We start from the raw sequence: 27,329 nt of genomic DNA on the forward strand, positions 1-27,329 counted from the left end.
GAGGGTGGAAACAAACGATTGTCCACGGTCGGTCGCGTCCGCACCCTATCCATCAACTTTGGCAAACGCCACCCGAGGCGCAAGGCATCCGCCGAAAAACCGATCAGCGCAGATGACCACCCGAGCTCGCCCACCCAGAAAGTCCGCCTCTGGCTCCTCTCCCGCTTCCCAAAGTCTCGAGCGAGGACGGCCAGCACAGACGCGCCCGATGACCGGGAATCCAGCGATAGCAAGAGGAGCTTCATCGGCGGCGTCGCTCTCGCCCGCCTGCAGGAAAGCAATTCCTCCGATGCGGCGATCGGCCACAAGGGAAAGGGCAAGGAGATCGACACGGGAACGGTGCGCCCGGACTCGAGCCTGCGCGAGATCGCCATGGCGGGCCGTGCCGCCGGGAGCAGCAGCAGCCAACCCCAGCCGCCCGCGCCTGACGAGCCGGGCGAGGCCAGCGGCACTACTGCTACCACTACTACTACCATTCCTCCTGCCGCCGCCGCCCCTGCTGGCCGTGATACTACCCTCCTCGCCATCCCGTCACCACCACCACGCCCGGACGACCGTTCGCCGCCGAGACAACAACAACAACAACAACAACGCCCCGTCTCGAGCGTCTCGCAGGTCTCGCAGGCCAGCATCCCCGCCTCGGACGTCACGTTCACGCGGCGGCGCTCCGTCAGCATCCTGAGCAGCGGCGTGACGGCCTCCAGCACGGCCAGCAGCGGCGACACCGAGTTTGTCGAGGCGCGGAGCGAGCCCGAGGCGAGCGGCGGGTCGCTGGCCAGCTCGTCGACGCCCGCCGGGCGGAGGCTCCTCGGGAGCGGCGGCGGCGGTGGTGGTGGTGGTGGTGGTGGGGCCGCGACGTTGACGGGGAGGGCGAGCCCGTTCAGGGAATCGAGGTTCTCCGAGATCTTGTGAAGCTTTTTTTTTTTGTGAGCGAGTTTTGGGAGGATGATTCGACGATCTAGTCTAGGCTTGCACTTTGTACTCCGTGCACGTATGTTACGGTATGTATGTACGGACTACATGGACATGTAACACGGGGCGAATGTCGTGACGGGACCGGGTCAGGGATATATCTAAGGCATGGGCATGCAAGGGAAAGAAGTTGGAAATGTGCGGGTAGCGTTGCATTACCTTTTTCTGGTCAGTTTGGTTTTTTTTCTTCTGTTTGTTATAAGCTTCCCCGTGGCTTTTCTTTGGTTCTTTTTGGGGGGTGGGAAGGACGGCAATGTCTCGGTTGGGAAGGTGGCATGTTCTGCATTTTCAGGGAGGAGGAGTTCGTGGCCATGAGAGGCAGCTTCTGTCTTACTACTTGGGGTATGCTCATGAATCGGGATAAGACGGTGACGGCTCGCTGTGTCGGCGCAAACGCCCCGGTCTATCACCTCACATGGAAGTCCACATGGTTGAGATCTAATGCACGTGGCGAGGAACGGATGGAGCTGCTCTTGAGATTTGGAAACCACATGTCTTGTTCGCTGGCTGGTAAGTATGTGTGGAACTTAGATCTTCACGATTTAACATAATATAGGACGAAAGTAGACTCGCAAACAGCCCGTCTAAGACCTCTACAAAAAGTGAAGGGGAAAAAAGAAAAATACCCGCTTTTACTTTCCAACGCCAACCGCTCTGCCAAATGACCGTTCCAACCGCTTCCTAGGTATCTTAATATAACTACGCGGTGCAGATGCAGGTGCCAACCGTATGATATCCCGATGCGAAGCAACTTTGTCAATACACCTTCCTAAGCCCTCCCCTCCGGCGACCTCTTTTTTTTAGCACGGAAAACCCGAACCTAAAAGTTCCTCGCCATGACTCGGCTCCGGGACCCGGACCTGCGGCCGTGCGCGGCCCTCGACGCCTCGAAGGAGGCGGTGGGCGCCGTGCCCAGGGTGCCCTCGCTGGCGCACATCTCCATGTCGCTCGAGGCGTCGTAGCGCGACGAGCCGGCCTGCGGGGGGTGCGCGAGCGCGGGCTCCCTGCCGCGGGTGAGGCGCATCTGGAGCGCCTTGCCGTGGCCGTTCCGGGCGGTGATCTCATCCAGCTGCTGCTGCTGCTGCTGCTGCTGCTTGGTCTTGGCGGCCGGATAGAGGTCGACGTAGAAGGAGAAGATGTAGGCGGCGAAGACGAAGGCGATGATCCACTCGAGCACGGCGGCCGAGTTGTAGTGGCCGGTCCGGGAGAGGGCGATGAAGGCGACGGCGAGGACGACCTCGACGACGATGAAGACGAGCTTGATGTAGAAGGAGAGGCGGAGGATGCGGGTCTCGCGGTGGGCTTTTTTTTTTTGTTCTGTTTTAGCTGACCTGGGTTCTGGGCTCTTGTGTGTGTGTGTGTGTGTGTGTGGGGGGGGGGGGGGGGGGGGAGGGGGAGGGGGTACAAGAGGAAAATGAAAGAGGAAGAAAAAGAGACTCACTCCTTCCGAGGTGCCAGTACTCCCAGCAGATGAAAATGGCCGACAGGACGTATCCAACGATAAACAAGAAGAGAAAAATGTCGTGCAGGGTCGGATGGCGGGCAGTGTCGAAGATGCTCAACAGAATCAAGCCGGCGGTGCCGACGATGGCAAAGACGATGGTCAGGCCCGACAGCACCTTCTCACGGGTCCTGGTGTTGGGGGCCAGGCGGCCCCTATGGCGCAGCCAGCGGTCTGCGGCAAAGGAGAGGTCGAGCAGGACGGTGGTGAGGACGCAGCCGACGATGAAGAGCGGCTTGAGGTCGGAGGCACCCACATCGCTGATGTAGGCGATGGTCTGGGCGGGCTCCATGGAGGAATAGTGAACCCTGTGCTCGTGGACGATCCAGTAGAGGAGGAGGGCGAGGAGGGTAGCCAGCCAGACGATGCCGCCGAGGATGGGGGTCACCTGAAGCGCGAGGTTAGTGATGGGTGTGAATTGGCTTTCCCGGGAAGGGAAGGGAAGGGAAGGAAAGGAAAGGAAAGGAAAGAGAGACTCACCCAATACGATAGGCGGACCATGTTGAGGGCTTGCGAGTGAGATGATGGTCGAGCACGCGAACGTGTTAAGGCAATGTTGTAGTACTATAGTCGTGGGACTGGTAGAGCATCTATGCCAAGGCAGATAGCTACTGTGGAGTGAGATATCCGTCAATGGGCTGGAAAAACCGAGATTCAAGCGAACGATGGTTGTCGGTGCCGCAACTGGAAGGAAGAAGCGGTGTTGGCTGGCTGGCTGAGACACGGGGCCTTAGGCCACGACCCGAGGAATCTCTCAGGAAGCTGTGCCGCTTAGAAAGGTCTGAGATGCAGTGGGTTGTCAAATTGAGGAGAGAGAAAAAAGGAAAAAAGAGAAGAAAAAAGAGAAAAAAAAGAAAAAAAAAAAGAGAGAAAAGGAGCAAAAGTAAAGCTGCGTCTGCTCTATAGATAACCGGGCCAAAAAAAGAGATGATCAAAAGCCACAGAGTAGTTAGTAGTTATCCGTACGCACATACATGCGTATCTAATTAGCACACACCCTTAACTTAAGTCCCAGCCAAGGAAGGCTCTCTCTCTGCTAAGCCTTCTGCTCCCGCGCGTCCACGACTTGGTCGCACCCAAGGAGGAGCTTGGACGAACGTTTGGTGACATTTGATCCCGGGCCGTTCGGATAGGGTATGGCACTGCCGCGAGACCTGACGTCACCCCGATCCTGACGTCCGTCGCGCAGCATTGGATGGGCATGGCCGGTGGGTTTATAAACCTGGTACGGAGTATTATTATAAGTTTGGGGCTTGGCGCCCGGCAGCCGAGCGGGCCCGACGGGCTCAATTCGGATGCTAACTCCGCTGGTCCCTGCGTGCTGTTCACATGGGATCAGGCGAGACTTTACTCAGTCCGGTACCCTGTCAGGCAACAAGGTGACGGTACTCAGATGAGCCGGGTGACGACGAGAATGTGTGTCTACGACGATACGCGAGATCAGACCGTAGCTGCATTGCGGTTCTTAGGTCTTGCAGCGTTGAGAGCTGTTGTATCAGGTATCCAAGTCGAGCTGGGTCAGCTTTGCTTGTCACTGTTTTCTTGACGCTCCACGGGGCGTAGGTCGCCGTCGCAGGCAATTAATTACCTCTAACCTCGAACTTGTTGGCCGTTTTGTTCTCTCCCACTCTTCGTGGACTGACTGGTTCCTGACGGGAGCCCAGCCAGTTGAATGAAGCACCTCAGATCTGAATGATTATGCTCTGCTGTGTGGCCATTGCTGTGGATGTATGTATGTAATCCGAATAAATACCAGTGACAGAACCTCCAACATTGTTGCAACCCAAGTCCGATCAAGGCAACCTTATCCATACGGTCCCACCCAACCGGGCCCTTCTGAAGCGGTAAGTGAGCGGGCAAGAGTACTGGTACCGCCCCGGAGATCAACGGGGTTAAGGTAGTCAACTAGCGCCTGTGCGGTTACAACGGAAACCAACCCCAGCCTTAGGTAGTTCCTGCACTGTACTGTATAGTACAGTACAGTACATTGGCTCCGCTCCGTTCCTTTAACGTCACTCAAACCACAAAAAGCGACCCATCAACTGTTTGTTAGTGTGCGACGGCAAATACAGCACGTCTTGTGAAATTCATTCCATCTTTTCATTCCTTTTTTTTTTTTTAGAAAAAAAACTATTTTAATTTGCCTTCAATTGAAACTAGGTACTAGAGAGTACTAGAGCCAACGAACAGGAGCCCCATCCCCCCCCTCCTCTCCTCCCCCCAACCAAAATACAACAGCGGAGCGACACCGCTAACCTGGCTGGCCTGGCCTGCAAAAGACAAAGATGGCGATCACCACCATGACGCTCGACCCGATCGAGCAGCTCAACGAGGAGGAGAAGCGCAAGTACATCAAGGGCAAGAAGCTGGGTGAGGGAACGTACGCCAACGTGTACCTGGGCCACTCGCGGCAGGACCCGTCGCTGCGGGTGGCCATCAAGAAGATCAAGGTGCAGCAGCAGTACCGGGACGGCATGGCGCCCGACGCCGTGCGCGAGCTCAAGTACCTGCGGGAGCTGCGCCACCCCAACATCATCTCGCTCCTGTCCGTCTTCAGCTCCAAGGACCAGAACCTCAACCTGGTGCTCGAGTACCTCCCGCTCGGCGACCTCGAGATGCTGATCCGCGACGTCGACCACGTCCGCTACGGCGCCGGCGACATCAAGGCCTGGATGGGCATGCTGACCCGCGCCGTCTGGTTCTGCCACGACAACTACGTCCTCCACCGCGACATCAAGCCCAACAACCTGCTCATCGCCGCCGACGGCGAGGTCAAGCTGGCCGACTTCGGCCTCGCCCGCAGCTTCGCCGACCCGGGCCGCCGCATGACCGCCAACGTCATCACCCGCTGGTACCGGCCGCCGGAGCTGCTCTTCGGCGCCCGCCACTACGGCGGCGCCGTCGACATCTGGTCCGTCGGCATGGTCTTCGCCGAGCTCATCATCCGCGCCCCCTTCCTGGCCGGCAACACCGAGGTCGAGCAGATCGCGCTCATCTGCAAGCACGTCGGCACCCCGACCGAGGAGAACTGGCCGGGCGTCACCCAGCTGCGCGAGTACACCGTCCCGACCGAGGTCGTCCCCGTCTGGGGCAAGGACGCCTACATGGGCCGCTTCGGCGCCGTCGGGGCCGAGGGCGTCGACCTCCTCGTCCGCACCCTCGCCCTCGACCCCAAGAGGCGCATCACCGCCCGCGAGATGCTCGAGCACAAGTGGTGGCGCACCGATCCCAAGCCCACCCGCAAGGAAGACCTGCCCCGCAAGTCCGGCGGCGAGGAGAAGATGGGCGCCGACCTCAAGAGGCGCAACGGCATCCTCGACGACGAGACCAACTCGAGGGGGGCAAAAGTGGCGCGGAGGCTGGATTTTGGACAGGGCAAGTAAAAAACAAAAAAAAAAAAAAAAAAAAAAAAAAGGGAACTAGGTCCTGAATTCTCTCTCTCTCTCTCTCTCTCTCTCCCGATTCGACTCCATTTGACGGGCGTTGTTGGTTGGAGGGGGGTGGTGGGCTTGGTGCAATAATAAATGCGGCGCACTGGGTGGGAAAGAAAGGAGACTGGAAGAAAACAGAGCGAATCAATTTTATTCACCGGGAAGTACATAGGGATGGGTACTGGAATTATGTTCTGGGAAGACGATTTTTTATTTTTATTTTTATTTATTTTTTTTTTACCCTTGCTATTATCATTATTCCCGGTTATTCGGACCACCCAGAGAAGAGTAGTAGGGCTCATCATGATCTAGTTCAAGACAAATTTTCTCCCCCCTTTGTTTGTGCTGTAGCCTTGTTTCCCTCTTTCCCTCGTGCCCAAACCAACTTGGCTATATATAATTGTATATACGGAGTTCGTTGGTGCCTTCACCTCTCATATCCCTCAAAATGCATTCCACCTCCCCGCCGTTGGAACCTACATCAGACAGCATTCCAGACCATACATGGCCCGCTCGACATCCTTTCTGACCTGGTACCAGTCCGCCCTCCTCTCGGCGTATTCGTAGACCTCCTCGGCCCTGAAGATGCCGCCGAAGCGATCGCCGTCGGCAATGATGGTCGCCATCTCCTTGGCGTGCCTGGCGTCGATGAGGTAGATCTGGCTCAGCTCCCGCAGCGCCCGGAAGTAGGCCAGCAGGTCCTGGTTCTTGAGCGTCCGGATGTACTCAAAGTAGAGGTTCATGTCGGCGATCAGCTTGACGGCGCCCTCGGTGCTGATGCGCTGCCGCTTCAGGTGCTTGCACAGCGCCGTGAAGAGCCGCAGGCCGACCTCGCCGTTGAAGACGTCGAGCATCGACTTGTCGGTGCTGCCCACCAGCATGGACGTGTGCGACGCCACCAGGTCGCGGATGCGCTGCGCCGTCTGCGTCGGCCCGACATCCATGTCCACCGCCCCCGGCAGCGCGGAGGCGCGCTTCTCCAGCGACGACGTGGTCGTCGTTGTCGACGACGACGACGACGCGGCGTCCGGGGTGGTGGCCGCTCCCGGGTTGTAGTCGGTCGGCAGCTGCGTCGTCGCGCAGAGGTACTCTACCTCGTCCATGAGCACGTCGATGCCCTTGTTGAGGCCGGCGGCGACGCTCTCGTCGAGCATCTGCTCAAACTTCTTCTTGGCCAGCCCCGCCGGGTCCATAAAGTCGTTGCGGTCGGCGATCTTGGGCCCGGCGAGCTGCTGCTCGTAAAAGACGTCGATCATCTGCGAGATGAGGTCGCCCACGTTGACTAGCTCGATAAAGGTCACGAGCGGCGCCACGCCGCCCTGGTGGTGCTCGCTCACCTCGCGCGGGTTGTACTGGGACAGGTGTTCCACGGCCCTGTCGAAGCCCGGCTTGATGTGCCTGTTGCCCAGGATGCGCAGCAGAGTGACGAAGATGGCGGCGCACTGCTCCCGTGCCTCGCCGCCGGCTTGCCCGCCGAGCTGGATGAACACGGCCACCCGTCCGAGGCTCGCCTTGGCTGCGTGCACCAGGCTTAGCGCCACTTCGATGCTGAGCAGGGTCTTAATGCCTTCCAGCCTGGACGTCATGAGGGCCGCCTTGGCCGCGAGCTCGTCGGTTGGCGCCTTGCCCGGCAGCGGGGGGCTGCTGCTGCGGTCGGTCGCCGACTGCGCCGAAGGCCCCGGCGACTGCGCGCGCGAACCTCCCTGCTGGCCGGGATCCTGCACCGTATTGCTGCTACTGCCACCGCCGCCGCCGCCGCCGCCGCCGCCGTTTGTGCTCGCCGCTGCGGACGGCTTGCTGGCGAACGGCGACCCGAGCGGCAGGCTCGGCAACGAGAAGGTAGTCGGAAGCACCGTAACGGGCATCATGACGACCTTCTTGAAGGACGTCAAGAAGTCCTTCTTGTCCGCTTGCCGATTCGCGAAGCTGCCCATGTAGAACGACTCGACGCTCGCGTCCTGCTCCGACAGCTTCTTCTCCCACTCGCCCACCTCCCTCTCGGCCTGCCTGGCGAATTCGTCTATCTCGTCCTGCAGGTAGAGGTCGAGGTGCGGTTCAAACGTCTTGAGCGCCAGCTCCTTGGCCCTGTCCTCCTGCTCTGCCTCTCCGCCCTTGGGAGGCGTCAGGGTCCGCAGGAAGTGCAGCGTCTGCTCAAAGATGCCCGACACGGCCCTCAAGTACGACGGTATGCTCCGCTCGTGGGTCTCGTCGAACAAGGGCGTGGCGTACTCCATGATGATGTCCTCCCTGACCTTGTCGACAAACGCCCAGAACACCGGCCCCGGGTCCGGGAAGATGCGCTCGATGATGCCGGCCTGCTCGTTGACCTTGCGAGAGAGCACGTCGAAGAAGCGCCGCGACGGCTCGAGCGTGATGCTGTCGGCCAGCGCCTGGTTGACGCAGTCCATCGGGTTGGCCAGCACCTCGCGGTCCGAGAAGATGGGGTGTTTCTGGATGAAGAGCTCCACGGCGGCGTTGCTCCCGTTCAGCATGTCCAGCACGTGGGCGTACTTGTTCATCCGCCCGTCCACGTCCCAGAACTCGTAGCCCTGCTCGAACTCGCGCAGCACCGCGCTCTCGAAGATGCTCGTCATCATGTCCAGCTTCTCCTCCCTCCCGAGTGCGCCCTGTGCCCAGTCGCTCTTGGCGAAGATCCTCAGGTTGGCCAGCATCTGCGCCTGCCGTTCGGGGTCGCGAAAGACCTTGAACACCAGCGGGTCGGTATGGGATTTGGAGCAGACGAGGTCGAAATAGAAGGGGGCCAGTGCGCCGTAGATCTTGCCGTACTCCTGCCTCGCGAGCCCCCGGATGCTGCGCGCGTTCTTAATGACCCCCAGCAGCGCCTCGGGGTCCGTCGACGGGTCGCGCTGCCCTGCCTCCGCCACGGCCGCGGCCGCGTCCGCGTGCCCCGTTGTTCCCGCCACCTTCATCGTCTCGAACCCGTCCCGAACCTCGGCCATCTGCCTCCCCTGCTGCCTCCTCTCCTCTTCCTCCGCCTCCTCCAGCGCCAGCCCGGCGTCGAACAGCAGGCTCTGCCGGGTCGCTCTTCCTTCCTCTCCGGCACTCGTCCCAGGCCCGGCTCCTCCCGCCCCCGCCCCCGCCCCCGCCCCCGCCGCAACCCCGACCCCCAACCGGCCGGGGGCCCCGGAGGCGGCCTTCCGGCGGCGGGCCAGCAAGACCTCCTCGAAGCGGCGGCGCGCCTCGGCCTCGTTCCAGCAGCCCATGCTCCGCAGGCGGGCGACCCACCGCGTGTCGTCGTAGACCATCTCGCGCATGCGGCGCGAGGTGCGGGCGAAGCGCAGCTGGTCGGCGACAGGGAGGTAGTCGAGGATCGTGGCGAGGATTTCTGCATGGTTGGGGCAAATCATGCATTGTCAGCTTGTTTCTTCTGAGCTCTTCTTTCATTATGTTTCTCTTGGTTTTATTTTTTTTTTCTTTCAAATTTTTTTTTAAATTTTTATCTTGGTTGCCCCTCTAGAAGAAAAAGGGAAGGGAGGATATGTAAGGTATGTATGTACCGGCTGGGAGAACGGGCTTGGTGTCTATCATCTCGGTAGCTTGGAGAGTCTGCAGAATGCTGCTTGTTTTTGGCTTCGGCGCCGGCCCGCCGGCCGCTCTTCGCGTCGAGAGGGACATGGCGTGGTGATGACGACTGCGGCTGCGTGTGCTGCAAGTATCGCTGCCCTGTGTCGGATTCGGTCCGAGTGAGGTGGGTTAAGAATGGCAGGATGAGCTAAGAGGTATGTACGGGGAGAAGTCGTCACGTCGTCACGTTCGTTATGCCATTAGTGGTATGTGGTTTTGCTGCGAGCCAGCGTGTTGCTGCGCTGATGAGGTATCGTTCCGGCGTTCTGGACTGTGCTGGGTTCTGAGCTTATGGGCATTGCGCCGGCATTCGTGCTGTGGTCTCGAACAAAGGGGGTTACGAAGTAACTGATACGTACGAAGTACCTACTCGTTAGTTTATTAGGGCAGTAGATGGTGGAGACACCGAATGCTACTGCCGGAGGTTTAGTGTAATCCGTAGTGGTAATGGGGTTGGCATATCGTAACGTAACGAGAGCTTGGACCAAACAACGTGAGTTGCCATACCGAGCAAGTACTATTACGTATGTACTGTCCTGTATGTATGTACATACAGATTACGGAACCTACAAGACAAACGCAAGCGAAGTATTAAGGTAAATGATGCACAAAACATCACCAACCCTTGCGGCTTGTAAGCTTGTGTCATCAGCAGGAGTCCGTGAGCCACAATCCAATTTATGTTAAATATTTTTTTTTTTTTTTTTTGGAACGGGAACTGGCTCGTAACTACCAGTGCTCACAATGTACTTCAAGGGGGGAAAAAGCTGTATCTTCCCTTGGAACACATGGATGCTCCTCTTGCTCCGTTCGGTTTTTCATCTTTTATCTACCACATCCGACATCAATCACGTCTCCGCGCCTCTGCCGCCTCTGCGGCCAGAAACCGCCGTACGGGCAGGTTCGCCGGCTCCGTCCCACTCCGTCCCTGCCCCGGACGTAAATGCCCAAACAAACAAGTCCACAAGTCATCTTTGTCCACCGCCTCGCCCGAAATGCCGTCCTTCCCCATCAGCTTCGACAGGTGCGCCTGCTGCATCTCGAGTGCATTGGCCTCGTCGAGCTTGGCATCCAGCAGCTCGGGTGTCGACTCTTTCGACTCGCCCTTCAGGTTACGGCCCATGTGCTCCATCCGCCTCTGCACCGACAGCTCGTAAATCGACTCCTCTACCGTGCCGTCGACAATGTACAGCCACACCGTCGTCTCGTGCTGCTGCCCGATGCGGTCGACGCGGGCGATGGCTTGGAGCTCCAGCGCCGTGTTGAGCAGCGGCTCGCACAGGAAGACGTGGCTGGCATTGACCAGGTTCAGTCCGCTGGCGTGGGCCCGCGCGTGCAGCAAGAAGACCTCGGTGCCCGGGTCCTCCTTGAAGTTGGTGATGCCGTGTGCCTTGTCGAACGAGGTGAAACCAATGCGGTACCTCCTGAACGCCAACGCCAGCACGTCCAGAAACTCCTTGTACTGCGAAAAGACGATCGACTTGGCACCCGGGTCCGACTCTCGCAGCCACACGAGGTGGCGTATAAGCATGTCCACCTTCGTTGTAAAGCTCGGGCCCTCCAGGTCGATGTTCTTTATTTCCGCCAGCTTCTCGGCATTGAACTCGGTGTAGATTGTTGACACCTTCTTCGTAGGGGTGACAGGCGCTTCCTGCAGGTCGCCGGCCCTTCCCTGGTGCGCTTCCGAATGCACCTTCAGCTCTTGCGGCTTGAGCGTGATGTCGTGAAAGTTGGATTGGCTGAGGTGTCGTTTGCACACCGGACACGTGTGGTGTGCCCTGTACCAGAGAGTGATGCATTCCTTGCAAAAGATGTGGCCGCAGACCGTCAAGACACCCACCGTAAAGTCCGACTGGCAGATGACGCACATGCGCTGCTCCGGTGAGTCCGATTCGGCCTCTTTGAGGAACATGACTGCGAATCGTCAGCCGAAGTCAATCAATGGGTTCCCTCCCCGGCACTTACGGTAGCGGTGTTTGGATTGAGCAGTGTTCAACTTCTCCTGCAGTTCTCTTTCTTGCCCAATCGTCCTCAACATAGCATTCTCTAGCGCATCGGGCTCCAAAGAGCCCTCGTACTCCCGAACCGTATCTGAGACCTCCTGAAGCTGCCGGTAAAACTCGATTCGAGCGTTCAGGGTGTCCCTGAACCGCTCGATCTCCTTTTCCAGGGCCGTTGCGGCCTTCGTTTGCTCCGTCTGGTGACGGAGTGTCGACTTCAGCAATCCCGAGACAATGGCAAGCTCCTTTGTGGCTCGAGAGGAGCCCGTGCCGGCGTCAGTCCTGAGCTTGACTGATAAGGCGCGCAACTCCGAGATGATTCCGCGCATCGAAGTCAGGGGGTCTCCCTCGACAAATGGCGGCCTAACGGATTCGCAAACCTTCAGCAGCGCCAGAAACTTCTCAGGAAACGGGCCTTCTCCTGCCGTGGCCATCCTAGACGCAACCTTCGTTTCGTGCTCCACCAGAAAGTTCTTCTGGCCCGTGATTGCGGCATGCCTGTCGGCACATGCTTTCCGGAGAATCTGAAGATAAACCAGGATTTCCTCCTGCAGTTTGGTCGATTGCTCGTATTCTTCTCCAGTGATTTCGCCGCTTTCCTCGTCAACGAGCGGCTTGAGAAGAAGTTGAATGACGTGCTCGCGCCAGTCGTCAATCCTGGCCGCTTGTTCATCTAATGCCACGTTGAGCTCCTCAATGGCGTCTCCAATCCTCCGACTCTCGATACCGTTCTTCTCCACGGATGTGAAGGTCGGAATGACCGCGAAGGCTTGTTCCGACGCTGCCTTGGTAAGCCGTTCCATCAGCTTCCTCGCTTTGCCGTTGCTCTGAACATTGTTAGTGGGTGCCGTTGATATGGCAAGGATATGCAGCCTACCTCCTGGAGGATTTCTTTTCTGATCTCCTTTGCTCGGTCATACGCATCAACCTCCATCTTCTCCAGAGATTTAAACTGATCCGAATCTGGCGGCGTCTCTTCCTCGTTCGATTTGATGGAGAAGTACGCGTTTGCGCAGAAGAAGACGGCGCGGTGTTGAATCTCGAGTGCCGACCGCAGCCGCCGCCGGGCTTCTCCCACCTGCGGTGACACAACATCATCGGCATCGTCATCCTCCACGTCCTCGCCATCTTCCATCGCTGACCGAGTTTCGCTCGCTTTCGCTTTCTGGGCTTCTTGGACCTCACGATCAAGCTGCGCCCGGCTCTCGTCAACCAGCTCCGTGCTCTTGGCTAGAACCTCGCGCCAGACAGCGAGTGCGTCATGGACCCGTTTTTGACAGGCAAAGATCTGTCCCTTCACTAAGGTTGTGGAAAGAAGGGAACGTTGATCCGTCCTCATCGCGCTCTCGCTCTGCTCGAGCATCGCGTCAAGAACTTCCGTAACCGTCCTCATTGGCCCAGCCTTGTGACCAAGAGCCCGCCGGTTCCGGTTTCCGACCTCGGGGTGCAAGACAGTCTGACGGAGCCGGTCCAGTGCAACGCGCATTGCGCGCTGCACAGCGGGGTCTTCAGGGTCCCAATCGCCTTGCAAGGGATTGCCACGGCCGTCTAAGCCACATGTCTCTGCTAACTCCTCAAAGAGACTTTGGTAATGCTGTTCCTCGACGGCCGTGAACGGCATCGTAATGACGTATCGCTTCTGAGGCGGAATGGCGATCTCGCTCCTCACGAGGCTCTTGCTATGTCGCATCGAGATCAAGTTAAAAATCTTTTGGAAAGAAGTTTTGTCGAAGGTGGTGAGCAAATTCCAGATCTTTCTATCTGACGCATATGGCTCATGACGAAGAAAGAGGAGTAGGCCACGGAGATCTCAAGATTCAACGTCAGCATTCCCCCTTAGTAGCATGGAGGCTCGTCCGCACCTTTTTGCACATCATCTTTGACGGGCGTGCCCGTGACAGCCCAAGCATTGATACGAGGAATATTCCTAGCAAGCTTCGCCGCATTGTTCGTCCAATTTTCTACCATCTGGGCTTCGTCGATGCACACCCGCCACCACGAGAGCTGTACAAGCGGGGATTTGACTCGTTCATACTGCTTCTCGTTGCGCATCGAGCGGACCGGCTCATCCAAAGCCGCCCAAATATCTTTCCTGAGAACATCGTAAGTGGTGAGGACAACGTCTTGTTCAGCCAAACGTTCAGCGGATAGTTCATCCGGGTCCTTCGCCCTGGCAAGCCTCTTAACCCCGGGATAGACTATGACCTTGAGACTTGGTGCGTGGCGGTTGAGCTCCGACAGCCACTGGTCGAGGAGGGAAGAAGGAGCAACGATCAGAGTCGCCGAAGTTGCCAAAAGTTCGCGGCCCAGAAAGGAATCGTACACCATGACAGGAAACTCGGGTCGCCGATGCAGCAGTATCAATGCAATCACCTCCAAAGTCTTTCCGAGCCCCATCTCCTCTGCGAGAATGCCGCCGCGCAGATCCTGAATGGGTCGAAACAGCGACACATCTCTAGTAGCCGCCCCAAGTAAAGGGCTGACCCAGATAGGGTTGCCGACCACGTCTCTGGCTTCATAGAAGGAGATTGGTGGGTCTGACAAGTCCGACGGAACGTACGGTTGTATACCTGCTTGGCTGCTATCGGTGTTACGATGCCAGCACACGCCCTCCCGCCTCAGAAGCCATTGAACAGCTCTGCGTTGAAAGGGGTACAAGACTGATTCCAACCTTGGAACTTCCATTGATGATACATCTGCTTCCAGCTTATCCTTGTCGGGGACACATGCGGCTTCGTAAAAATCTTGTGGAGACCACGACGGTTGGGCGTCGCTGCCCTTGGGCAGGTGGAGATTGGGAAACCAAGTCTCGAGGACTTCGTCTCGGAGAGTTTGCTGTGAGTTCAGTCTGGACCGCTCGCTTCCCCATATTGTTAGACTCTCGTTCCACCTCACTTCGATGGCGAGACTGAGTTGAATCGAACTCCCAATTTGCTCCACAGAGGCATCGACGGAAGCCCATATACAACCCTCTTCGCCGGGGTCAGAGGCCTGAATCTCCGCGACGTGCAAGGCTGTCCTTAACGACCGAGTCTTCTTAGCGTCGCCCAGAGGCAAATCGAGCCTAAAGTGACGGCCGCGGTAGTTGGGTCGAGGCTTTAGCAGCAATCGCCAGTTGCCAGGGTTTCGAGCCTCATCAGCTAGACGGGCATCGATAACATAGCCAACATCTTTCCGCGTCGTCATTGGAAGTTTTTGGGATGCCGCCGCCTCACCGCAGAAAGTGACTGTCAGAACTTCTCGCCCGATACATATCGAATCCTGGACTTTCGTTGTCTTGGCGCGCTTTGCCGGACGCGGTTGAACTTCCTGCCTCATCCCATCAACCGGCAACGAAATCGAATGAAGACATTCCAGAAAAGCCGCAACATTATCGTTATCTCCAATGTTATCCTCGTCATGCTGCGTTCGTGCCCTTTGCTTCCTGTTTGCTTTCGCGCGAGGCATTGTGCTGGTTGAAGAATTGGTTTTCGGCGACCTTAAAGTATCTGAAGAAAAAAAAAAAGAATCCGACAGCCGTACGGGATGTGTGACGAAGAAATCAACTACTGAATTGACTGGTGCCAATCCAAGTTCATAGGCGAAGTGAATCTTGAGGCAAGACAGAACTCTCAAATATTTGAGGCTTTGGATGGTGCCCTCGGTGATTGGCGGTGGATGGCTGATGAGCTGATGACCGCTGGCGGAACAACCTTCAACCTGAGGTTATACGGCACGCCAAACCGAAGGACTGAGAACGAAGATGCGTAGAGAGAGTTTGATGCAAAGAACTGGAAGGTGGTCAGTCGGCAGGCGGCTTACACAATTCACGGACCCCTGTTCTGGCCATTGCCGCCTGGGGAACTCCAAGTTGTGATTGGGTAGCGGCCGTGGCCCACTTCGCACGTCGAGCGTTGGGACTGCTATGCGGTCCCGGCGCTCTGGGATCTCGGCGCTGCGAAAACTTTCCCACTCTTTGTCAGTCCGTTTCGGGACACGCGAACAAGCTATCGAGGCGCAACAAGTCGTTTCGAATCGGGCATGAGCCTCGGTCACCGTCCGTTGAAGGAGGCAACCGATTAATAGGTAAGATTGATGCATCTGCTGCCCCTTGGGTTTCCGGCGTTCTGCGGTCAATTGGCCGCCCAACAGCAGCAACCGCTGACCACATCTTTCAAACAGCACAAATGAAGTCTCTACGGATACAGTCCGCCCTGGGGCTCTTTCTCCGACCCTGCGCCGCCCCGTCGGTCGCCATCCCGGGACTTAGGGCGCAAGCACGATGGGCGCATAATGGTTCACAGCAACAGAAGCAATCCCAGCTCCCATTAGTACCGGCACCGATTCCCTTTGTCCCCGATGTCGAGACCTTCCTCACCGTGATCGGCCGCGGCCTCAAACAACACGCGTCCAAGTTTCCTACGTGGGACGCGCTCTTTACTTTGACGTCCGAACAGCTCAGAGAACTCGGCATCGAGCCTCCAAGGACGAGGCGGTACCTGCTAAGGTGGAGGCAACGGTTCAGGGAGGGCAAGTTCGGCATTGGCGGTGACCTCAAGTACGTCGAGAACGGCACGGCGGAGCTGAGGGTCCACGAGATCGACAAGACGCCGCTGCTCCGCATAAGACGTGTTGTCAACGTGCCTCCTGGAAAGAAGATTGAGGAGGTCTCGCCCTCGGAAATGGTCCGCGCAAAAGGCTTCACGGTCAAAGGAACCCGCACCATTGTGGGCCCCTACGCGCTGCCCATGAAGCACGGCGGTGCACGTATCACGGTAACGGAGGGCATGTGGGAGGACAAGAGAGGACATAAGGTGGATGGCGGTGAGCGGAGGAGAGCCGAGATCCGCTTCAAGAGGCGCGTTGCGGAGCGGAAGGCGTTGAGGGAAGCGCAAGGCTACTATTAGCGGCCACATCACGACTGGGTGGCCCGGCGTGCCAGGAGCAATGTGTTAAAATATGTAGCAGCGACGCATCGCGTGTAGAATCTGTACAATATTGGGACTTGGCGTCTAGACCTCAAACCAGCAGTTTCGAGTCTTGTCTGTCAGTCTTGCCTCTCAGTCACACCCACTTTTCTTACCGTGGGTGCTGGCCGTTGTTTTGCCTTCAATCGTCCTTTTCATTTTTTTTTGATCCGTTCTCCTGCCCTCTATCCCTGCTTTCTTTCTCTCGTTTCGTCTTTTCTTCTTCTTTTCGTTGCCTAATTAATCCAGGTTTTGGGACAAGAAGGAGAGGAAGGTCGCATCACCGAATGAAGATTTCGTAATCCTTATGAAGCTCGGAACAACATCGTGCGCCCATGAGCCCCGCTATCGGGCCTTTCCCTGTGCAACCTTCCGAATATGTGGCGTTCGGGCGTCGTCAGCATCCGCGTTCTGTCCAGTCCCATTACCCCAGGCTGTGTTGTCAGCGTTGACTAATTGGCGGGGAGGGTCGTGTGCAGCGCCCAAGTTCAGGAACAAAAACCGTGCTTCATTCCCAACTTTAAAAAGTTTGAAACAGCGACCGAAGTTTCTGTCCACTTTTTCTTGAGGCACAGAGAAGCTTCAGACGAATTGATGGTGCCCGTTTCAAGTTTCGAAACAGCGGTTTGCGGCGTTGGCAAGCGTGATGCACTGCCGAGGAATCCTTGGCCTCCACCAAAGCGGCGAAGCACCAGCTGCGATGCATCCCACGAGCAGGCAACAGCAAAACGCACCCTTTGCGCCCCAGCGAACTCTGATTCACGAGGAAGCCTGCCTCTTTCGAAGAGAAAAGAAGCGGATACTTAAAGTGTCTCATGTCGCATCCCGGACCTATCAATCATGCACAACCCGACTTGACATTGTTGGACTCGACGATATCGACCGAAATGTTCAAGAATTTACACTGCTCTAGCCTGGTCGCCCTTTGCCCGAGAGTCGAGATGGTGGAACGCCAGACGCACCTCGTCACATACCGGCAGCTTGTCGAACAATCTTCTCCGACCCCGACTTGATGAGCTCGAAATGCGGGTGCCGAATGCTGTTTGGGTGCAGGTTTGCTGGCTGCGATATTGACATGCTGCAGGTGCCAAGGGACTCGGCGACTCATTGGCTGGTCTTGTGAGGGGACTTTTTCTACAAGGCACTGAACACTGGGTGGTCCAAAACGGGCATGCAGTCCGAATACGATTTGACCTTGGGGGATACCACAGTCCATCACACCGATATCGCACTCGGCTAGGCGCGGAAGGGGCGGGTGGGATGCTGACAATTTGGGGCTTCATGAACTCTTGGCAGATCCAGGTCCTACGAACCTCGGTTTTGGAGGCCGGCCAGACCGATAGAGGCCTCGTTTAGGCTAATGCGTTCTGGTTTGGGTTCGAAGTGACGAAAGGGGAAGGTTGCAAGAATCGCCGATATCGACGACACGACACTCCACGACGACCACCAGGACGATGCATAGGCTGCCAAACAGCGCCCAGGGTATTTGGCGATTGGGATACCAGACACTGAACCGAGCCGGGAAAGGAGACGCGCTGCTGCGATGTTTTCGATGATCTTACGGCAGGGGACGGGACTTTCAGAGAACCCAAATCGTACCAAGCGCCTTGTGGCATGCGATGCATGAGGCAATGTTGGGGTAGCACAAGCGATCCGGACGACTTCGATGGCGTTATGTGCGGGAGGGCGTGAAGAGACTTATGGTAGCCATGACAAAGTGGCTGCTTCTGGAAGGGCTGTCTCATCGTTTGAGCGAGCCATAGAGAAACAGCACCATGGGGGACTTGGCCAGGATATCGATTCGATGCAGGAAGACGGCGAAGGCATCCTCCAATCTTCGATGCTGCTAAAGATAACCTACGGCTGATGATCCCCGACTGACGATCGACCATGGGCGCTGCCGAGGTCTGAACGTTGAATCCTTGTGGACAGTGGGGAAAGAGGAGACGGGAGCAATGAACAAGCCGCGGCCCGGCGAGAGTTCTGGGTGTGAGGCGAGCGGCAGGCTGCGCCGTTTTCGTCAAGTGTCAGCCGCCACAACCGTTGAGGGACATTGCACGCCTCGCGCGTCGCGCCACACGCACTCGTTCTTGGCAAGGCAGATTTCTGCTCGGCTGGTCTCGAACTCATATCCATGTGCGATGGTTGCACATGGCGGTTTGATGACGAGAAGCTATCTTCAAACGGATAGTCAGACCCTTCAAGTTCTGATCGCCAGTCCGCTAAATCGCTCAAGGCAAGAATATTGGCTCCGCGCCTTCGACTCTAGGCTCGGCAAAGCACCCGAAGTATGGGTCCTCTTTATGCGGCGTAAGTGTATTTCTCATTCGTCAACGCTGGAACTCCGTTGCTGGCCAGTCGGCGTTGGCAAACGGAAGCAACTCGGATCCGGACGGACATTCGCAGGTCGATGACCGGTTCTCCCGAACACCATCAGTCTTCCAGGGTGTTTCCCGACTTAGCGTGCCACAGTACTATGTTACTACGGAGTACTCATTAGTGGGTATTTTGCACTACACTAGTGTAAAACTAGTATGTTCTGCAGTGTGCTATGGCGTAGTGTAGTCCGAGGCATGTCTTGGCACGAGTTAAATATAGTCACTCTTGCCAAACTGATTAGCGTCAATCTCCTTGGGCAAGAACAAGCTTTCCGCTTCTTGGACGCCACCAAAATTATTGCGCCAGTGAGGTCAAAGAACTTTGTAGCTGTCAATCAAGCGACCTAGAATTCGCGATTCAAACAACCCCGGTAAAAGTCAGTGTCTGCTTCGATGCCAGGCATTGTAAACATCAGTCTCCGTTTCAATGTGCATAGAAAATGGAGTTTGAGGTCACCAAATCCACCAAGTCCTCTAATGCGGTGGTGAAGACTTCCTATTCCGTACGCAAGAGGGGTGCCATGTCATCCTGTTTTGCTCCGGCAGGTTTTGGGCGCTGTTAGTCGACTGACGTGATGCCGTCGATAAACTTGGAAGCATTCGATACATGATACCGCAAAGCGGAGATCTGGGAACCCTTTCATTTTCCGGCGACCAATCGGCCGGCGCGGAATAATTAGCAGTCGCAACAAGCATTAGCTATGCGTGCCCAAAACTCCCACCATTGTCGTCTAGCAGCCAGCTGGTCGTTTCTTCAAACCCCAGCAACTCGAACTGTCCGAGCACAAGCAGCAGACAGCCTCGCGGTCAGAAGGGGAAGCCCAGTGCAAGGGCAATTGGTGGGAACGAAAGCTGGAGGCGTGGGCCGGCATTCGGCGTAGTACACTAGCGTGATGTACACTACTGTACTATATCGGGCACGTTGTGGCACGAAAACTAATTGAGGAACAGCAACCCCAGCATAACGCAAGGCTGAAAATCTCATTGGCGCTTTCGCCTTAGCTGAAATACAACGGTCCGCCTGCCGAAGACAAATTCCCGAGCAGAACGAGCCTGTCTGACGGACCATGCCGTCGGGCCCAGTGTTTTGTGCACACACAAGCTCTAAAAATAAAAATAACCTCAAGGTGGGTCGTTGTGCGGATCCTGGAGAATTCTCTGGGACTGTGATCGTCGTCCCCAGTGTGGGCACCAATGCCCGTTGGCTAAGTGTTTCGCGGGTCCAGTCACAGTGAAGAGTGTGGCGGTGCACGAAGCTTATTCCCCGGACTACCCGGGACGGGAGGCTGCACGGACCGGCAATGGCCAGCGACGGCATCCGGTCTAGCGAACGGAATACACGGACACTACAATAGCGTATCGAAGCGGCTTCAGGATTAGCTAGCACTATTTTTGATTTCGAGCCGAGTGCACCGGGATCTAAGACTTTTCATGCTAAGAACCTCTTCTCGAAACGGACCCGCGGGTCCCGCCGAGAAGCGGTCAGACGTGCTTGAACAGTCCGGAATAGGTTGGACGTCTTTGTCGTATGACCTCAGTGTAGTGGGCAACTAGCGACGATACATCAAGACTCAAAAGGATTTGCGAGTTGGCCTCTCCCTGCACCATGCGGGCGGATATCTAATCGTAACCTCTGGATGTAACGGACGAGAAAGCGGCGCGGCGAAAACCACGAGGTTGAGAGACAGTGATGTGGAAAGTCGCACAATGTGTAACCATTGCACAACTGTCACGGCCCACATTCCAGTAGTGAATGTACGTACGGAGTAAAGAGGTTAGCTGGGCGGCAAATCTCGATACATACCTTACGCTGCTAGCGTACCGTGACGGACCCCAAAAAAAAAGTTAAGGTTTTCAGCTGGTCATGAACCTTGCAATTCCGCGGTGGGGGGCGCTGGGCCCCGCTACCAGCAAGTGGAACAAACCACGAAATACACGAGACATGTTTGGGATTCGCTTAAACTTGTTTCTTCTCTTAGCCCTTCTCTATGTCTCTCAATTGCTAATACGTCGTGACCTGTACGGAGTAGTGCGACCTCGATCAGGGGGCAGCGTTGTTAATGGTGCGAGAATCGGAAAACTTCCAGGGCCAAGCACTTCAACTGGGTATGTGCACTCGGAACCTGCCTCAAGCAATGAGGGACCCACAGGCTAGGCCGGGGCTGCGCGGGAAGAGCTAAAGTTCCTTCTAGCTTAAAGCAGTAAGCGGGGCCTGCTACACCAACAAGATCAGACGGCCATTGGTCGGTTTTGCACAGACCCAAATCTTGCAATGGTCCTTCCATTTTCATGAACCTGAGAGGAGGAAAGCCACCTGCGAGTTTGTTTGGGGAAGAAAGTCAATTCCTCTATTGACTTGAGCTACTCGTTACCGAGTTCGCCTGATCAGGTAACCACCCCTTCTCCCTCGTGAAAGACTCGGATGGTGCATCCTGCGATTCGCATGCTTACAGTCGATGTTCAGCCCTACACAACAACTGCCCAGGACAGTACGCTACACGACCAGTACTTGGAATAGCCTTGGGATCCTGCGGCGTTCGTGTGTGGTGCACATCCGAGGGATGTACTCCGTACATCCGTCCAAATGCCCACTGGCGACCGAGATCGCGGCGCATTCGAACCATGCCTTTTCTGGGAGAAATTCGTCCATCCATTCTCCACCAAATACGCCACCTCCCATGCTTGGGTTACATGCAGTTCACGGACAGCAAGAGCTTGCTCTCGCTTGCTGTTGTCGATGAGGCCTCGATGGTGGGCTCCCAGGTGGAGAGCGTGGGAGGGATCTTGCAACGACTGGCCTAAAACACTGTTTTCTCCGATTTATTTTTATCCTTGAGCTCCTCACGAAAGCTTACCTTTTCTTCATCGAGAGGGCAAGGCGAGTTCTTGGCACCAGTTTTAACAGACCGGGGTGGAGGTATACCGTATTGCTCGCTTTGACAAAGCCAGAGCGCGCGTCCCGACACTTGTGTTTAACCATCAACCAGTTAACTTACCTAATCGCGTCGCCGATCCAAACGTCGGCCATGACACACACATCAAGGCGCACTGAGGGAGAGGAGTGTGACATCGAAGATGAGGCTGGGCTCGCCCAAGTGTACGGACTAATGAATTGCAGGTGCCGTGCCACTACCAATCCGCGTGCGCATGCGAGTGCATGCCGTGCCGGTGCACGCGAGGCACATCCGGGGATCAGCCAGTGATTTGGCTCAGCAAGGTGGCAGCAGTCGACAAGGGGGGTCCCGAGGAGGGGGCCCTCAAGGGAGCTCTCACCTCCCGCTCTGGTCCAGGATGCACTCAGAGACGCAGGCTCCGGGGCGGGTGAACGCACCGTCCACGATGCCCACACGCGGCGACGACCAGCCATCCCTGCTCCCGTTCAGGCATGGGTCAAGGACGGGTGCGCCGCAAGCGCACCATCCCCACCCCACTAAGCCCCCTTGCCTTGTGGTCTTGAAGATGGAGTCATGGAGTCCACTCCGTGGTGCGACTCATCGCCGCTCGTAGGGCAGCGACTCTGGACTTCGGACCAAGCCGCTCCACTGACAGACCCTGCAGACCCTCTCCCTCCCTCCCCCCTCACCGACATCAAGTCCAGCTCTCCAAATCGGGATTGCCCGTCTTATATCACGGCGTGGAGCTTTGTGTGTCACCTTCTGCTTCAATTCCCCGACTTATCTCTCCTCCGTACCACGCCAGCGCCGCAAATAACGGTCATCAAACTCCTCGACCAGTACCTTCAACGCTAAACCCCTTGTCAGTTCCATCTTTGGCAAACGGTCGTTCCTGTCGACGAGTCGACAGGGCATTCTCCCAACGTTCAATCCGTCTAGCCTCCTCGATCCATATAGTATATAAGTGATCAAGCTTCCCTAGTGGACACCACCCGTTCCCGAAGCAGCAACAAGCTCAAGCATCTTTCCCGAACTGGAACCCGAAAGATCAAGAGCATACAAGAAGAGCAGACTTCGGCCTGTTAGTCTCGTCTTCCCCTTCTCTTTTCTCTCTCGAGATGTCCTCATACCAACCCGTTGAAGAGCAAGGCTACATAGAGGTCCGCCATCCCCACGACTCGCACAACGAAGAGTGGGACGACGCCGGGTTAAGGAGTAGGCACCAGTCCACCCCAAGGCAAAGCAAGCAGCCCCTCCCTTCTCCCCACTCAGGAAAGGGCCGCAGCAAGACCAAGGGCAGCAAGACAACCGCTGCCGCCCAGTCAGGCTCAGACACCGAGAGAGAGCCATCCAAGATGTCTTCCAGGTCGTCCAGGCTCTCGTCATCCTCGGCTTCAAGGAAAGACAAGGCCTCATCAACAAAGACCAAGAAGACCGACGACTGGACCGAGGTGACAGAACCAGACGAGAGGCGACGCATCCAGAACCGGATCGCCCAGCGCAAGTTCAGTACGTCGACGCCCACGAGCTCACCAGCTAGCCCATCCCTCTAACCGAGATGTACAGGGGAGAAGGCTCGCGAGCAGAAAGACCGCGCCGCCCGGGACGCACAGAACCAGCAATTCGCCGGCTCGGTCTACCACATCCCCGACCCAGAAGACTTGAGCTTGGACGATGGCGGCGACCTGTCGGGCCTGCCCTGGGGCGGCCTCAACATGCGGCACGTCGTCGCCCGGGGGCACGCGTCCGCGAGCGCGGGCGGCCACAGCCGTTACAGCGGCCACACGGGCGGCAGCAGCGTCATCCTCACAACAAGCGGCACACCGGGGCCTGTCGACCAGACGATTTACCAAATGAACCCGTACGGCTACGCGCCACCACCGCCACCGCATCCGCACGGGGGGATGGTGGACGCGAACGGGGAGGTCTATCACGGCTATGAATCGCCTTATGCCGGGGCATACTACGATTTCGATGCGGCAGCGGCGGATCCCGGGCATGGGATGTGATTCCCTCCCTCCGCATTTTTTTTATTCCATCTATGATGATTCTGATGTTATGATGAGTAAGTTTGTGCACATCGAGCCCTCACCCCCTCTGTTCTTTTCCAGTTTCTCTGCGATGGCCGCTCTCTCAATTTAGCACTGTCTGGAGATGTCAAGGCGAAACGTTAGCCTTTACAGGAAGGTGGAAGCACGTTACTGACGAATTAGCGTCTTAGGGGGAGATCGGGATGTGCCTTGTGTCGATCGAATTGAATGAACCTTTTTTTGAGGGCCTGAGACACGGGACTGGGCTCGTGTTCGAGACGGGGAATGATTTTCGCTCTTGGCCTCTCGTGGCGTCTGACGGCAGCGACTCAGGCGTTGATTTTTTTTCTTCTTCTTCACTTCACTTCGCTGGACCTTTTGCGGCTTTCCTCTCCTTTTTCTTTTCTTTCTTTTTTTTTTTTTTTTCAGCGTTGTCGCATGTTTGGGGTTCTGGTTGGTTGGGGAAAGCGAGCGTTGTGTGTGTGGCTGTGATAAGGGACTTGGATCGCACTGCACTACATTTTGGGACACACTGGGACTCAGCATCACTAGACGGTCTGCTTCTTTTTTTTTTTTTTTCTCTCTCGGGTTGGGGGGCGGCACGGGATTTTCCTTCTTTTGTCTTTTCTCATTTCCTTTCACTTCGGCATATACCCTACTCTCGTCGGTTGGATCTCGCGGGTTTTCTCCCCTCTTGTTTTTCTCTTTTTTTTTTTCTCCCTTCGTTTTTCCCTATGTTCCTTGAACACTTGGGTTGGGTCAAGGCTTGGGGCATACGGGATTGGTTGATAGGGTTCTGGGCTCGGGAGGCATTCTGGTTGCATTGCTTTAGCTGCCTACACCGCTCTTGGCTTCTCGTATCATGATGACGGCTAACAAAAAAGCATTCTTCGCTCTTCATTCAACTATTTCCCGCAAGGCTCCTTTCGCAGTCGTATCCGTATACGTACAACAAGGTTAGCTTGTGGTTGTATCCAGGATTATTAATCGCGCCCTTGTTGTGACATTGTAACCGAATGCGGCTGCGACCGGGGAATGCTTGGCAAGGCAATTGCCCTGTTCAGATTCCCGGCACTCTGGATCGTCAGGTTGCCAGTGGTTACGCAACATCCCCATGGGAGGGTGACCACGAGGATCTTGCAGCCTACACTGTACACTGCTGCGTTGACGTGTTGACTGACGTAGGGCAGCGCGTTATCCGCAAGCATCGCTGGAGGAGTGGTTTCTGCCTGATTTCTGTTCATCCAAGGCAAAGTGCAAGTGCCACGGTCTGGAATCGGTAAAGCAGCAAAACCCCCGCTATTGCCGACCTCGGACTCGGGTCAATTCTGCCCAGGCATGACGGACAAGCTCATGCCAAAGGTTCCCTGCGGTCCCGCATGCGCGGCGTATCGTCGGAAGTACGTACAGTACACCATCTACGCGAGAAAACGTGACACACGGTCCTATCTCCCCCTCCAAGGGTGGCATTCCGCGACGAAACGTGCACTACGCACTCTTCTTCCCGGCTCGCCAGGAACAATAAGCGAGACGATCTCTTCAGCAATCCGTCCCCCGGCTGCATTTACAGAGACACAGGGACCGTGGAACCTTGGGTTTTAAGGGTGGCACAGCCACCGCCATTGCAGTCCATTTCCGTGCCATCCAAAGTGCCTTTTTGGTTTGGGGGAGCATTGCCGCACGCTACTGCATGACCGCTTCACGGGCGAAGCCCGATGGTCGCCGATAAGATCTCGGTAATAAATTTCAGCTCTCAAATGCGCACGCCAGACAGGAGATGGCGAGCGGTCCTACATATAGCGAAACCAGTTATTGGCGACTCCCACCTTGCCTAGGAACATATACGAATCTTGAGGAGGAGGGATTGGCACTTTGTATACTTTGTTTCCCCGCATCCCGCAGCCCGCAGCCCCGCGATTGTCAAGCCTGCGCGGGAGCAGCCGTGCCATCGGAGGACCGAAGGACTGCCGACTTGTTTCCATCCAAAGTTACAGGATGAATGAAAATACTCCGTACTGGACGAGGGTTTTGGCGGCTGTTCGATCAACGTTCGATTTGCATCATTCGTACCACCTAGAAAAAAAAAACACCAAAAAAAAACCGTCGATCGACTCACTCACTTCAAGGGTAACACAAGTCAAAGCAGGCAGCGTCTTCAGAGCGGGAAGACGAGCGTGTTTCCAATCCGAAAGACCGGCTCGAAACAAGCTTCGGCACTCAATGTCGGCTTTCGCCAACATTGAGTGTCGGTTCTGCTTGACCTGATAGATCTCTATCTACATAGTAAGGTGGGCGATCTGTGGCTTCGGGTTCGATGAGACGGACCGGTCAGGACACAGAATCCTTGTGAACAGGGTCGCCCGGTGCTCTTTGGAGAGAGGCTCGGCGAAGCCCGATGCCTCGGCTCACACCGGAGTTGCCTGTCGAAGAAGGTCGCCTTCTGCGTTCTGTGCCCCTGTGTTGTGGCTGTCGGAGACCAATGTCCCTTGTTCAAGGGCGCACACCCGATCGCCAGATACGGGAGGTTCCTGCATGCGAGCGGCACGAGGGAGCAACCTCTCCGCTGTCCTTGCCCCGTTGTGGGTTAGTTACACCTGCTGCAATGCTGGTTGCGGTGTGCCGGGGTCGCGCGCATAAGTCTCGACCGTTGCAGTGGCTGTCGAGCCGGCAAAGTGGCGCACAAGGGGGGGAGGGGATTGTGTAATCAGACACGGCAAGTCGAGATGCTCTGGCACGGCTGGGCGTAGTGTAAAGCGAACCCCTGCTGGACTCGGAATTTCTGGGTTCTCTCCCGCTGCAAGGTACAGTACAGGACGTGTACGGAATAGCGTACGAACGAACATGTATCGAACTGCCTCCGGAAGGGATGTCACAAGGTCCCAATCTTGGTGTCTTGAGCCATGCGTGCCGTCTCAAGTTACCCAGACGGGGATGGTGCATGCTCCTTTCCTGCGTCGACTGCATTATTGTCACCCAGTGCTCAAGAGATTTGAAACATGCCTTCGGCTCCAAAGACAGGGGCACATCACTAGGACCATCAGCAGTCCACCTCTGTTGGCTGCCCATGTCGTGGGAGAAGAACAGCGAGACTTCTTTTGGCAAGCATGTCAGGTCAGCAAACACTGCAGCTCTTGAAGTCCCGGATTGGCCAACGGACTGGAGAAAGACGCATAACGTCACCTGTCTCGTTGTTCGTAGCCAAGCAGCAACTGCAAGACTAACTATCCTACCGGATTGGCTACCCGTCCTTTCTCGCGGCAGGGGATTGCAGAAGGCCGCAGGACCTGTGACCAGCTTATGTTCCCAAGCCCGATGCCGATGTCCGAGCAGAGGTTGCTTCTTCAGGGGAGGCCTTTCGGATCACAGTTTCCACTCGGCAAATGTCGGAGCCAGAGCGGGTCAGGTGCCGTCCATATACTAGTAGGTTGAATCGCGACTTGTCCCGCTTTGGTTGATGAGAAGGGAGGAAGAAGCAAGTTTAGGACCGGCTGCGTGTCGGTATTGATAATGGCCGTGATGGGACCTGCAGAGAGAGAGGTCAGAACTTTGAAAAGTCGGAGATTTGTCGCTCCGCCAATTCAGTTCATACGCA

At 56.5% G+C, this 27,329-nt stretch overlaps 7 protein-coding genes across 7 annotated transcripts; 3 read left to right on the plus strand and 4 right to left on the minus strand.

Annotated features, from left to right (window-relative positions):
* Window positions 1–1,657: 1,657 nt before the first annotated feature.
* On the minus strand, window positions 1,658–3,549 carry MYCTH_2302276 (uncharacterized protein). The gene is made up of 3 exons (XM_003662060.1): window positions 2,954–3,549; window positions 2,414–2,861; window positions 1,658–2,274 (listed from the first exon to the last, which is right to left on the minus strand). Exons 1-3 carry the CDS (start codon window positions 2,972–2,974, stop codon window positions 1,793–1,795), a joined length of 951 nt encoding a protein of 316 aa, XP_003662108.1. The 5' UTR covers window positions 2,975–3,549; the 3' UTR covers window positions 1,658–1,792.
* A 957-nt stretch (window positions 3,550–4,506) lies between these two features.
* MYCTH_2302277 (uncharacterized protein) lies at window positions 4,507–5,879 on the plus strand. The gene has a single exon (XM_003662061.1). The coding sequence runs from the start codon at window positions 4,759–4,761 to the stop codon at window positions 5,854–5,856; it is 1,098 nt and encodes a 365-aa protein (XP_003662109.1). The 5' UTR covers window positions 4,507–4,758; the 3' UTR covers window positions 5,857–5,879.
* Window position 5,880: 1 nt separating this feature from the next.
* Window positions 5,881–9,369, minus strand: MYCTH_2302278 (uncharacterized protein; the record flags this gene model as incomplete). Its single annotated transcript, XM_003662062.1, has 1 exon — window positions 5,881–9,369. A coding segment is annotated over exon 1 (2,887 nt), but the record flags the coding sequence as incomplete, so codon positions are not given.
* A 964-nt stretch (window positions 9,370–10,333) lies between these two features.
* On the minus strand, window positions 10,334–13,179 carry MYCTH_2125853 (uncharacterized protein; the record flags this gene model as incomplete). The annotated part of the gene is made up of 3 exons (XM_003662063.1): window positions 10,334–11,403; window positions 11,455–12,316; window positions 12,367–13,179. 3 exons carry the CDS (start codon window positions 13,177–13,179, stop codon window positions 10,334–10,336), a joined length of 2,745 nt encoding a protein of 914 aa, XP_003662111.1.
* Window positions 13,180–13,325: 146 nt separating this feature from the next.
* Window positions 13,326–14,807, minus strand: MYCTH_2125854 (uncharacterized protein; the record flags this gene model as incomplete). The annotated part of the gene is made up of 1 exon (XM_003662064.1): window positions 13,326–14,807. The coding sequence occupies one exon, from the start codon at window positions 14,805–14,807 to the stop codon at window positions 13,326–13,328; it is 1,482 nt and encodes a 493-aa protein (XP_003662112.1).
* Window positions 14,808–15,432: 625 nt separating this feature from the next.
* MYCTH_2302283 (uncharacterized protein) lies at window positions 15,433–16,545 on the plus strand. The gene is made up of 2 exons (XM_003662065.1): window positions 15,433–15,554; window positions 15,651–16,545. The coding sequence occupies exon 2, from the start codon at window positions 15,656–15,658 to the stop codon at window positions 16,373–16,375; it is 720 nt and encodes a 239-aa protein (XP_003662113.1). The 5' UTR covers window positions 15,433–15,554; window positions 15,651–15,655; the 3' UTR covers window positions 16,376–16,545.
* Window positions 16,546–22,824: 6,279 nt separating this feature from the next.
* On the plus strand, window positions 22,825–23,581 carry MYCTH_2302286 (uncharacterized protein; the record flags this gene model as incomplete). The annotated part of the gene is made up of 1 exon (XM_003662066.1): window positions 22,825–23,581. A coding segment is annotated over one exon (436 nt), but the record flags the coding sequence as incomplete, so codon positions are not given.
* Window positions 23,582–27,329: the final 3,748 nt, after the last annotated feature.

The sequence above is a fragment of the Thermothelomyces thermophilus genome, chromosome 2 (assembly GCF_000226095.1).
Source record: "Thermothelomyces thermophilus ATCC 42464 chromosome 2, complete sequence".
Lineage (NCBI taxonomy): Eukaryota > Fungi > Ascomycota > Sordariomycetes > Sordariales > Chaetomiaceae > Thermothelomyces > Thermothelomyces thermophilus.

What these genes read in the sequence shown, in the direction of transcription:
- MYCTH_2302276 (XM_003662060.1), bottom strand. Translation starts at nt 2,974, where the DNA reads ATGGTCCGCCTATCGTATTGG. An exon ending in TGGTCCGCCTATCGTATTGG is followed by an intron (nt 2,862 to 2,953) that starts GTGAGTCTCTCT and finishes CTCGCGCTTCAG; the next exon opens with GTGACCCCCATCCTCGGCGG. An exon ending in GTACTGGCACCTCGGAAGGA is followed by an intron (nt 2,275 to 2,413) that starts GTGAGTCTCTTT and finishes AAAAAAAAAAAG; the next exon opens with CCCACCGCGAGACCCGCATC.
- MYCTH_2302277 (XM_003662061.1), top strand. Translation starts at nt 4,759, where the DNA reads ATGGCGATCACCACCATGACGCTCGACCCGATCGAGCAGCTCAACGAG.
- MYCTH_2302283 (XM_003662065.1), top strand. Translation starts at nt 15,656, where the DNA reads ATGAAGTCTCTACGGATACAGTCCGCCCTGGGGCTCTTTCTCCGACCC.